The 12,287-nt window shown below is 44.7% G+C and overlaps 1 protein-coding gene across 1 annotated transcript in view; it reads left to right on the top strand.

Annotated features, from left to right (window-relative positions):
- The window catches only part of Fam114a1 (family with sequence similarity 114 member A1), a 73,587-nt gene that overhangs the window by 45,238 nt on the left and 16,062 nt on the right, over positions 1–12,287 (top strand). Inside the window, exons 7-8 of the mRNA XM_048414929.3 lie at positions 576–728; positions 6,532–6,655. Coding sequence (XP_048270886.3) covers positions 576–728; positions 6,532–6,655 — 277 coding nt within the window. The remainder of the gene's footprint in view (positions 1–575; positions 729–6,531; positions 6,656–12,287) is intronic.

Here is a 12,287-nt window from a genome sequence, read left to right as displayed (position 1 = left end):
GGAAGACTATTTTTCTCAGTATTCCTTAGTTGCCTATAAATTTTTGCATAGGGTTGAGGCCCCACAAGCTCCTCCCTTCACATTAGCATATTCATTGGTGTTGTCTTTGTTCGTGCCTTGTTTCGGTAGCCATGGTGATAAGACTTCATGGGGAACCTGAAAAACTCTTCCCTGAGGACTAATTTTTTATGGTAACAGAAGGCACCATGCAAGCTTCCAAGGCATAGTTCTACCCAGTTCTGATGCCCATGAACTAAAGCAGTGACCAGCATTGGGAAGGGTGTAATAGTGGCACAGATACCTAGGCAGTAACCAACAGCTTTCTAGTTGGACCTGATGTCCTCTCAATAACAGGGAAATTATACCTGGAACTGGAAACCAAACCACTCACTCAGAGCTAGTGAGGTCATGGGGGAGAACCCACTACTACCTACTCACAAAGAATCATTTTGAGAAATCCCAAGTGATAAAGGTGGTTTTTCAAATAATGTCCATCTTCCCCGCCCCCTCTGTATCTTGCACAGGAAGGCAGTGTAGAAGGAGCTGTCTAGTGCATGATCATTGTGTCTCTGCAGATGCTGAGAGAGGCCAAGGAGAAGGAGAAGCAGAGGCTGGCCCAGCAGCTCACAGTGGAGAGGACTGCACACTACGGGTTGCTTTTTGATGAATATCAAGGTTTGTCACACCTGGAAGCCCTGGAAATTCTGTCCAATGAGAGTGAGAGCAAGGTACATCCACATGGGTCATTTGAGCAGCCTTGTTGGGTGATGTGTTTCCTTGGATGTTTTCTCACCTCGTGGCTTACGCTGAGGTCTCACGTGCTGCCCAGCTTGATGTCCCCTCTAGCTGCTTACGGCTTCCTCTCTGCCCTGTGCTCGCCTGTTATTCCGCCCAGCCCAGAAGGCTCAGCAAATCCAGAGTCCTTTCTACCCCTCCTCAGGGCAGAAAAGGCTGCTCAGAGACCCCTCACCAGCCCGTGCCTTTATTCTACCCGACAAAGACAGAATGGCTTGTGTTTCTACTAGACTGTGGATCTTGAGTGTACGTTGTTTCATGAGCCCAGTGTTTCTTATTTGGTCACTTCATCAGAATATCTGGGTCATAAAAGACAAGCCATCCCTCCAAGACCTATTTGAAAATGCTCCTGCTGAGAGCCCTATGAAGCCTAGATCACCAAACAGACAGCCTCATACATTCATACTCTCCCACGTGACCCCAGGAAGACAATTCGCTATGGATTGGAGGCAAGCCTAGGCTACGTGAGACTCTGTCTCAGGAAAGAAGCCGACAGTGCTAGCGGGATGGCTCCACGGGCAAAGGCACATGCTACCAAGCCTGACTACCCGAGTTCAATCTCCAGGACACCCAAGGTGGACGGAGAACTGATTCACGCCTGCAGGTTGTCCTCTTGCCTCCGTGTGCACACACAACTAGAATTAAAAAATTAAACTATTAAAAAAAAAAAAGCAAGCGAGCAAACAAAACACTGTTCAAGGATAATTTTTTTTAAAAAGATGAAACAAAAAGATAAAAATCATGACTCTCATGCTGATACAAAATAAGCACCTAATACAGGTCTTATTTAGCTCATTAATTAAATGAGGAAAACAGGCAGGTGTTATCGCCAGCTGTAAAGAAAACCAGAGAAAGAATGTTGAATCAGAGTTGCAAATAGACCCAAGCTTGCCAACCAGGGGGTGGGGCAAACTACCCTCCACCTGCAAAACTCGCCTAAAATCCGTCTACGTGTCTGCAGAGAGATGGCTTTGCACAGCCTTCCATAATTTGTACGGTGGTAAAATTGCTTCCTACATTCAGAATCTCATAATCCGGTAAAATAAAAAAAAATGCAATTTCCCACCAAAGCACAAAATTCTCCCCGTGAAAGCTGAGTCTGGAATCAGCCTTTATGTGATTATACATCAATTTGAGGCTGTGGGATTAGGGCCTCTCTTATTGCAATCTGCTCGACATGGCAATGATGGTAAAGCCCGCCTCGCAGGGTTTCTAAAGGGATTCCGTGAGACAGCCTGCGTAAGAGCTGGCAGCAGCACGTCTGATACAAACAAGGTGCTCAGGAAATGCTAGCTGCTGTTTAGCACACCCCCAGGTTTGAGTAAACATAATGATGACAGCATTGTATTTTACATGCGCTCTGATGCTGTAAATATCTGTTGTTGCTGTTGTTATTATTTACAACATTACAGGAGCAGACTGGCCCCTACCCTGACAATAACAGAGAGGTTGCGTTCTGGTTGGTTCCATCGCAGACCTCAGTTGCAAAACAGCCCTTGGGTTCTTCAAACAATCCTCCTGCCTCAGCCTCTTGAGTGCTGAGATTACAGATGTGAGCTTCATAAGGTCTCATCCATGAGGAGTTGGCTATGTTGCTCTGGGCCATGCAGCGAGACAGCACAAGAGAGTGGAGCGACCCTCTCACACAGGCCTAGGAGGCAAAAAAGAGGAAGAGGCCAAGGCCAAGACCTCACAGCCCTCCAAGGATAGGTCTCCAGTGACCTAACATCTCTCCCGACCCCCATCCCCAAAGGCTCCACCACCTTCCAGTAGCTCCAAGTTAGGAAGCAAGCCTTCAACTCAGGGGCCTTTGGGGAACATCCTAGAGGGGTCCATATCTTCCTTCTCTTTGTGCATTGTTTCCGCAAGCTTTACTTTCTTTCCCCAGCCTGGATCTTTCTGTGACATTCAGAGACGAATGTAGAACTTTTTAAAAGTTCTGAATGGTGCTGCCATCAGCAGTCCTACAAATCTGTATGAAAACCAGCAGAAGTCATTTTTTTTCACTCCTGTGACAGCCCAGAACGGAGAACCTGGCCAGCAGGAGGCTTCCTGTACTCAGGGGTTAGATTAAAGGACACAGGCCCCCAGCAAGAATACAAGCGGAGCCCTTATTGAGGTCTTCAGGCACAGCTAATGGCACACTGTGGCTACCAGAGATGTCTTTGTAGCACGGTGACTGCGGGTGATGGAAATGCACACATTTCAAAATTGCTGGAAGCATAAACTTGAAACATTCTCACCACAAAAATGGTGTGAGGCGATGTATTCATAGATACGTTCACTGGCATGATGCACCCAGTGTGCACACTTGTCAGGTCACCACCCTGTGCCCATAGATACAAGCATGGTGATGTGGGCCTGAATCCCAGCTACTGAGGAGCCTGAGGCAGATTGACTTCAAGTTTGAGGCTTCTCTGGGTTACAGCGTGAGTTCAAGGCCAGCCTTGACAACCCAAGGAGACTGTCTCAGATTAAAAAATGGATGAAAAGAAATTTAAAAATGACGGCAGATAAAGCTCAGGGATAAATCACGCACAGGTCCTGGGTTTGGTCCCTAGCACTGAAAAAAAGTTATTTAAATTCAGTCTAAACTTAGAAACAAGGGCCAGCAAGATGGCACATCAGTAAAAACACTTGCCGCCAAGACTGTGACCTGAGTTTGATCCCTGGAACCCACGGGGCAGAGGGAGAAAATCTCTGCTCTTTATGTGCACACACACACACACACACACACACACACACACACACACAAAACATATGAGAAACTATAGTGAATAAGAAAAGGGCTTCAGGCCTTTGTAGTTTGGAGGGAGGTAAAAGGCTTACCTAGCATATGCGGGGTCCTGAGTTCAAGTCTCAACCACCTTGAAAACAGACAGTAGACAAAAAAGCTCACAGGATGACTCCCTAAAATCGAACTCTCAATAAATGCATCCTACAAATTATTCGAGACACACTTACACTAAGAAAATAATCATTGCATGTCTGAAACACAATTTAACTAAGTTGTCTATGTTTACCTGGCAACCTTACATGTGTAAGGTTTCCACTGTCTTTTGCTTCAAACTGCTGTGCACAAGTAAGGGAGATACCATTGTTCCAGCTCCACCCACATCCCCTTGCAAGCAACTGCCTCTAGTCATCACCTGGGTTCATACTGGCCTCAACACAGCTCAGGAAAGAGGCCCACTCAGTAACCTGTAGGGCGCTCTGGAAGTGGAAGCATCCCGTATGTCCTGTGGACTCCCCTGTGTCCAAGTCTAAAAGGAGTATTGGATGGCACCATTCTCTAGTGCTTTACGGTCTTCTGAGTCCTGTCAACCCGAGGAAGTAGAGAGGATGCTGCCATTTGAAAGCCGTGGACAAGAAAGGACACTCGTTATGTCCTCTGTTATTTCATTGACAGAGACTCAGGCACAGCAAGGGAAAAGAAAGGCAGGAAGAACTGGTGCTGGAGAGAGGGCTCAGTGGTTAAAAGTGCCTGCTATGTAATCATGAGGAAGGACTGGGGTTCAGACCTTAACACTCACATAACAACATAACAATTCGTGCACATACCCACACCACACCGTTGTCATGTACGCACATCGTCATCATGTACATACACACTGTCATCGTGCACACACACACATCGTCATTGTGCACACCCACACCACACCATCGTCATGCCCACACATCGTCATTGTGCACACACACCACACCTTCATTGTGCACACACACACTCTTCATACACGCACACACCACACCTTCATTATGCACACACACACCACACTGTCATTGTGCACACACACACCATCATCATGCACACACACACCACACCTTCATCATGCACACACACACACCACATCGTCATTGTGCACACACATACCACACCTTCATCATACACACACACACAATAATAAATAGGATCAGACTGGTTCTAAGTGAGACCTGGCAGTGCGATACATAATAAACATGAAAAACAAATCATTTTGTTTCCATTACACTCAGTTGCATTTTTTTTCTTTTCATGGACACCCCATGTACCCTCATGTGACCTGAACAACACTCTACCTAGAAGTCAATCAGCATTCCTTTAGTATTGAAGAATGCATGATTATTTATTATTTATTCTTGAATCCAACTACAATTCAGTGCACATCACTGTGGCCCACTGGAGAAAGCTCAGAGGGAGAAACAGAAGCCTAGTAAAAGGCAGGTTCTCAGCAGACCAAGGCCAGAAGGACTGGCCAGGAGCCATAGAGCGGGGTACATTTGCTGCTACCTGCCGAACTACATGGCAAATGGGCTTCGTGTTGATTTCCTGCCAAGCATCCTCCCAGAGCCTTGGGCAGGCACCCAGGGATGTGCTTAAGCACACAGGAAAATGGAGTCTGTCAGCCTGGATGCCCTGCCTGACTCTTAGCCTGGTCTGTTGATCTACTGCCACGTGAACATTGCAACCTAATACAGGGAGGACTGAGCTCCTCTGCCGGTGCTCCCTCCAGCATCTGACTTGAAAAATGAAAAAATAAAAACTTACAGCCTTACCTCATTTTCTAATATGATATTCCATGTCCCGTGACCAATCTGGAAATTCAAATTAGTCTTCAGAGGATGGTTGGCCATCTGTACTTGTTTTGAAGTGTGCACAGAGGGTACTGTCAAAAGAGAGACTCCAAAGGGGAGCAGGGGTGAGGTCAGTCCTCCTCTCCCAAGCTCTCCCTGCACAAATCCTTGGCTCCCCTAAGGCAGAGTGACTCTGCTGTGCCCTTCTTCCATAATTATTCAGGCTGAAACTGGTTGATTTGGGCTTCTTCCTTCCTCCACAGCAGAGGTTCTCAGCCTTCCTGATGCTGTAACCCTTTAATATAGCTCCTCAGGTTGTGCTGACCCCCAACCATATAATTATTTCACTGCTGCTTCCTAACTGTAATTCTGTGACTGTTATGAATCGTAATGTTATGAATCTGGCATTCAGGATATCCAATACGCAACCCACAGTTTGAGAAACTGTTCTAGACTCTTAGCTCTCAGAAATGGAAAAAGTATCTTGGACATTTTTGTAAACTTAGTAAGTCTTGTCTAATAAGTACTTATGTGGCTATGTGTGTGTTTGATATTTCATTTATTGAGCATCATAGGTTTTAAGCCAGTTGTTTTGCTTTAATGATCAAGGTGACCTTGTAAGATGGATATAAACAGTCCCTACTTCACAGATAGAGCCAAGGCATAGGAATATAAATTAGTGAGTGAGGAACTGATATTTGAGCTGTCTGGAGGTCAAAGTATGTTTTAACCACTATGATAAATGATCCCCACCCCCACTGACCAGTGCCATTTGCTTCATATTTGTTTTTTACCACACAAAGGAAGTGCGGGTCCTGCTTTAGGAACAAGATAATTAGTCCTGCATAGTAACTTGTTCCTATAACAGTAATTCAGACGCTGGGGCAAGAGGAGCTCAAATTCAAGACCAGCCTGGACCTTAAAGTCAGTCCAAGGCTAGTCTGGAGTCTATACTGAGATGTAATAGGAATAGCAAAGGAACGAAAAGCCTGCAGCCCAGGGAGCTGATGCTCTGAACGGGTGGGCACAGCGCCAACTCTCCCTTACCTCCCATACTGTTGCCTGCTCATTTCAGTCTTGGGAAAACTGGAGACAGGCAAGTGGTTCTCTGTGAGTTCAAGGCCAACCTGGTCTGTGTTCACGAGAAGAAACAATGACACTTAAGATGACCTATTTTTTTTCCAGGTTCAGTCGTTTTTAGCATCGCTGGATGGAGAGAAGCTGGAACTCTTGAAAAATGACCTGATTTCTATCAAAGACATCTTTGTAGCCAAAGAATCAGAGAGTGAAGCAAGTCCAGAAGAACAAGGTAAAGAGATGTAAAGAGTGGGACGCAGTTGCTAAGAAAGCGCCCTTTGAACTGGGTGGGGTTTACTTAATTCTGGTGCTTGTCTTGTGCAGCTGTTGGGGGTACCTGGGCTGGTCACAGCAGAGTCCTCTCTTCGCTGAGCAGGAGCCCCTTCCTTTCTCTGGTGTTTGGCATAGTTCCTGGCTCGTCACCAGCCCAAAGTCAAATGATAAGAGCACAGTTGGCTGGGCCTAAATGACTACCGTGGCCTTTGCGCTTTCTAACTCCGTGCGTGGATATTGTTGGCTGTGGCTGATGACCATGGTGCCTAAGTCTTGATAACTTTGTTATTCCTTTTCATCCCTGTGTGGAGGAGTTGTGCATCTACTTGTGTCCCATGTGAATACATGGGACACAGGGAGATCTGAACAGTACAGCTCTGGTGTGGGAGGCTGGTAGCCTAGCAGTACAACAGTGCCTGGCCCTATGAGAGCCCAAGTTCAGTTCCCGGCACCACACAAGAAATACAGTTCTGCCCTGGTTGTGCCATTTCTCCAAGTGCCCCAAGATGAGGTGTTTCAAGTTGAAGACGGAGTGAGTGAGGTATACACATCTCTGTAATTGTTTGCTTGATTTGGGAAATAACCAGGCTAGCTTAAAGATAAACAATTATATTTTTAATTGTTATAAGGGGAAACTCATGCCACAAAAATGGGAAGTCCAAGTTCCGCTGTGTCCCATGGGAATCTCCCAGAGAGAGTGCACACCTGGTCCGTCCCAGTTTTCTTCCTGGGCTCCAGGTAGCCACGCCTTAACTAGGTTCCACTTCTTAAAGGTGACTGGATAACAGAGCTTCCCCCATCACCTCCCCCTTTTGTCTAAACAAGATGGATCCAAACCCAATACAACTATATACAATAGGAACAGATACCAAATATAAAATTACAAATAATATAAGCAATATTAAGCAAGGAACATAGTTCGGGACAATTCTATATTCTTTCAATTATATTTTAAATAAATGCTGATTGGCCAGTAGCCAGGCAGGAAATATAGGCAGAAAAACCAGACGGGAAGTACAGGTGGGACAATGAGAACAGGAGTATTCTGGGAAGAAGGAAGCTCTTTCCTCAGTCCTGCCCAGACCATGAAAGAAGCAGGATGTGACCTGCCCTGCTGAAAAAGGTACTGAGCCATGTGGCTAACATAGATAAGAATAATGGGTTAATATAAGTTATAAGAGCTAATAAAAAGCCTGAGCTAATGGGCCAATCAGTTTTATAACTTATGGAGACCTCTAACTTATGGAGATCTCTGTGTGATTTTCTTTGGGACTTGCTGGCTGTGGGAACTGGTCAGGACAGAAACCCCAACAAGCAGCCCCTCCTGTTACAGGGACACATAACAAAAGTTTTAATAAACATTCTATTTTAAGGAGTCTAAATCTTTCATCAGAATTAAGCTTGGCTAAATCATGAGAAAGATAACTATGACTATCTAATCTTCAACCTCATCTAAGATCTGAGAAGGGAAACAATATTACTTGAGCAAGCAGGAAGTGCAATCAAGCAACTTCCAAAATGTGTAACAAATGACAGAGACAACTGGCTACCTGGGCAATCACCCAAAGTCTCATTTGCAACATTGAAGCAACTTTGGCTAAGGCCTAAAATGACTGACAGATCATTTTCAAAGGCAAGAAACTTTTTAAAACTATCTTACCCTGTCTTGGCAGGATTTGACAGTCCTGTTTTATCCATTTACGGATACTATGTATCTTTGTCAGTGGTTGAGGTATGGGCATTTCTTTACCAAAGGCTAGTTCTGCCAAGAAGAAAACAAGCTCCAGGTGGAGTGTCTTTGGGGCTCAACATTCTCTCGGGAAAAGATCGGTGCTTCCAGGAGCAATTATGTCTTATTTTAACAGAACTCTAAGTTATTTAAATACCATTTTCTACAATTCATTGAAGTGACTGAAGATTATGTAGAATATAATCTCTATGTATCTAAAGAACCTGATTAGTCTAACTGTAAGTATGACAAACATAGATGACTATTGATCTATAATTCTTAATACGTATCTAACTTAAAGACTAAGACAATAAACAACTGTGCAATAAATGAGGATAATGACCTCCAAATGTAAACAATGTGTAAGTATCTTGATCAGAGGTAGAAATGTACACTGCAATATTGTAACTATATATCAATATATAAAAAATGTTTTAAACAGAGGTAGAAACAGAGGTAGAAGCATGCATGTATACAATATTTAATGTAATTTAACTTTGTGTCAATGTACAAGAATCTATACCAATGTAATTGTCAACAAATAATAACTCACAAGTGTTTACTCTATTACGCACTATTATTAGTAGTGTGAGTAAGTTCATACCAATCTATTATCCCATAAAACCTCCTATACCACATCTCAACAGTCTTCCCCCTTGTCTTAGTTACTTCTCTATTGCCATGAAGAGACACCATGATGAAGGCAGTTTATAAAAGAAGGCATTTAATTACAGTTTCAGAAGATTGGTCCGTGACCACTGTGGTGGCGAATGTGGAGGCAAGCAGACAGGCATGGAGCTGGAGCAGTAGCTAAGAACTTACATCCTGATCTTCAGGAGAGAGAGAGAGAGAGAGAGAGAGAGAGAGAGACAGACAGACAGACAGACAGACAGACAGACAGACAGACAGACAGACACTAGGCCTAGCAAAGATCTTTGAAACCTCAAAGGCACCTCCCAGTGATACACCTTCTCCTCCAACAAGGCCACACCTCCTAATCCATCCTAAACAGTCCACAACTGGAGACAGCATTCAAATATATGAGTCTATGCAGCCATTCTCATTCAAACCACCAACCCTCAGAAGTGACCTGAACCCACAGGCATCCAGAGCCTGTGTAAGAGAAGTGAGGCTTCTTTTAACAAGAGAAAAGAAATTCTCAAAGTTGGCCATTACCAGTTACCACACTGGTCATCCACTTGGGAGTGGAATAGAGTCAAGCATTTGCTGTATACAGGGTCCCTTCCTACAGATATGACAGTAATAGGCACCATACCACAGGGGCTTCCTGGAGTTTGTACCAATGGTCAGAGCAACCGCAGATTCAGGGTTCGCTGCTTCTAGGACCAATAGAAAATCCCACTGGAAACCTTTTCAGTAATTTCTTGAACAAGTCCCCCGGCCCTGATGAAAGGAGTATATATCTCTACTACATCCTGGAGACAGTGCTGCATAGTCCAGGAGCTGTCGGAAGGCTCAGAGTAAAAGCCATACATAAAAATATACATTACGGATCTTGGCATACAGAACTGCTCAAATACATTAGCTGGTGTTATTGGTGTGCAGTTGTCAGTGCAATGCCGGGGAGACCTGGGAGTCAGAGTAAGCTGAGCTTATTTTATTTATCATTGTACCTGTCATGCCCTACCATGCAGAGTAATGACAATACGCATTCACACTGTCACCGTCAAGTCACAGAAACGTTTTGTTCCCAGATGCAGTATTACATGCCTTTAATCAAAGCTCAAACACAAGGGCTTTGGGGACCCAAGATAAACTATAGATGCCCCTTTCCAGCCCTACCCGTCACCCCAATCAGGCCCTTCTTCAAGCTCATGATACTGAGTTAGATCTTGTTCTTGCTGGCGTGACATTCAGAAAGGATTTTTAAAAATGGACCCCAGGGCTGAGGAGAGGGCTCAGCCAATAGAGTGCTTGCCAGAATCGGTGACATGCTTCTGTAATCTCAGCTGGGAAGAGGTGGCAGAAGCAAGCTTCTGGGCCAGCTAGTCTGGCCTCTCCCTCTTCTGTGAAGTTCCTGGCCAGTGAGAAACCTGGTCTCCAACAACATGGGAAAGACCCCTGAGGAATGAGCCGATATTGTCCTCTGGCCTCTCCAGGCATGCTGTGCATGCACATACCCACAGCCACAGGTGCATCCACACCCACACGGGGACACATGAACACACACACACACATGCACACCCAGAATGCCATATTTTCATAGACATCAGAGACGTTGCTAATGCAGAGTGAAATCTCACTGCTTCTCATCGGTGCCACTCTTTAGAGAGGAGACTTGAATCTACTGCAGAAAGAAAACGTTGCCACAGGCAACGTGGTATGTTCTCATAATATAGAGCCTTGTTCCGTAAATTGAGGTTTTTTGGATTTCACACACAGACACGCAAACACGCACATGCACACATGTGCACGCACACACACCGAAGTGCTGAATGTCATATTTTGAGAAAATTGAGGGCTGGAAGGTGGAGAGGTGGCAAATTTGTCTCTCTTTCCATGACAAAAGCCTATTAGTTCCTGTAACAGATCCATTTTCCCCAAAGGGCATCTCCAGATGATCAAAACACTATTAATTTTCATTAACTTAATTTAATAAATAAATGTCATTCAGACTCTTAATGAGGCACTGGGGGTGAATACCAGAGGTGTTGTTGTAGAACCAACCCGATCCCGTGGCGTGTGACAGCTCCATCAGGATGGAGGGGTTACCCAGACACACAGGAAAGGGATCTTACCAGTGGAATGTGAAAAAAAAAAATCCAACAGCAAAATTCTGGCAGAAATCTAAGCATTTTCACCAGGTTCCTTTTGTTATTGTTGTGATTTTTTTCTTATAAATGCACTTATATTTCTAAAAGCCTCTAACAACTAAATAATTTATTTGGTAGTCTCAGGAAGTATAATAATAAACTGCCATCTTCTAGATGTATTTAATATTGGGCTCCTGCACACTAAATGACACTGGCTCTTGGTTTGCACGCTTGTCTTTCCGGCACAGTGCAGTCTCATCAAACAGCGTGACTCTCTAATTTGCCTTACTGTGACTGCGAGGAGAATTTAAAAGTCCATTTTCTGTTTTTATTGCCTTGGGGAAATTCTCTTGGCCACGTATACAGGCCGAGAATAGCAGTAATAGTCTTCATGGCAACATTTATTTTCATCTGCTTTTATCTCTTTATTTCTAGTGATTTTTCTCCCTCTGAAATCCATGCTAAAACTTACTGGTATATGTCTAGTAGAATTGATGCACATTTAAAAGCTGGGCCCTCCTGAAGTACTTGTGTTCTGATTTACTGTCGATTCCCACCAAATGTATTTAACCTTGTGTGTCCGTGTCAGTGTGGTGCATGACAGTCCCTTTACGTAGTTTTCCATTTTTACAAGACAACTCAACAATGTTGTGCTTGGCTCTTACAGTAACTGAAGGGGGAAGGATGGTGTTGCCCTAACTCAGTGACACAATGCTCGCTTAGCGTGAGTGACTCTCCAAAAGTACAAAATAAAATTTACAAAAGGACTAAGGGGAGTTTGATTATCCCCAGCTAATGGGGTATGGGGCATGGCGGAACAGGAAGTGGTAAGCTGAGGAAGTCTGGTGGCTGCTTTCCAGCCCCAGAGGCTAAGGAATGGGCTGAGGTGGAAGCCAGGTGCCGGCCTCAGCCAAGGGCCGCTACACCGCAGTGCAGCCTCTCACAGGCCTTGCCAGCCACTTTTTGTGGAATCTCCCTTCTTTCTTCTCTCTCCTTCCTCCTCCTTCTTACCCTCCCTTCCCATCTCCCCCTCCTTGGCTAATGGAGTCTCATTCTCACTTCTCTTCAGGCATTGCCGTAGGAAGCTT

This window comes from Myodes glareolus, chromosome 8 (assembly GCF_982192425.1).
Source record: "Myodes glareolus chromosome 8, mMyoGla1.1, whole genome shotgun sequence".
Taxonomy (NCBI): domain Eukaryota; kingdom Metazoa; phylum Chordata; class Mammalia; order Rodentia; family Cricetidae; genus Myodes; species Myodes glareolus.
This window is presented reverse-complemented; position numbering and strand designations above follow the sequence as displayed.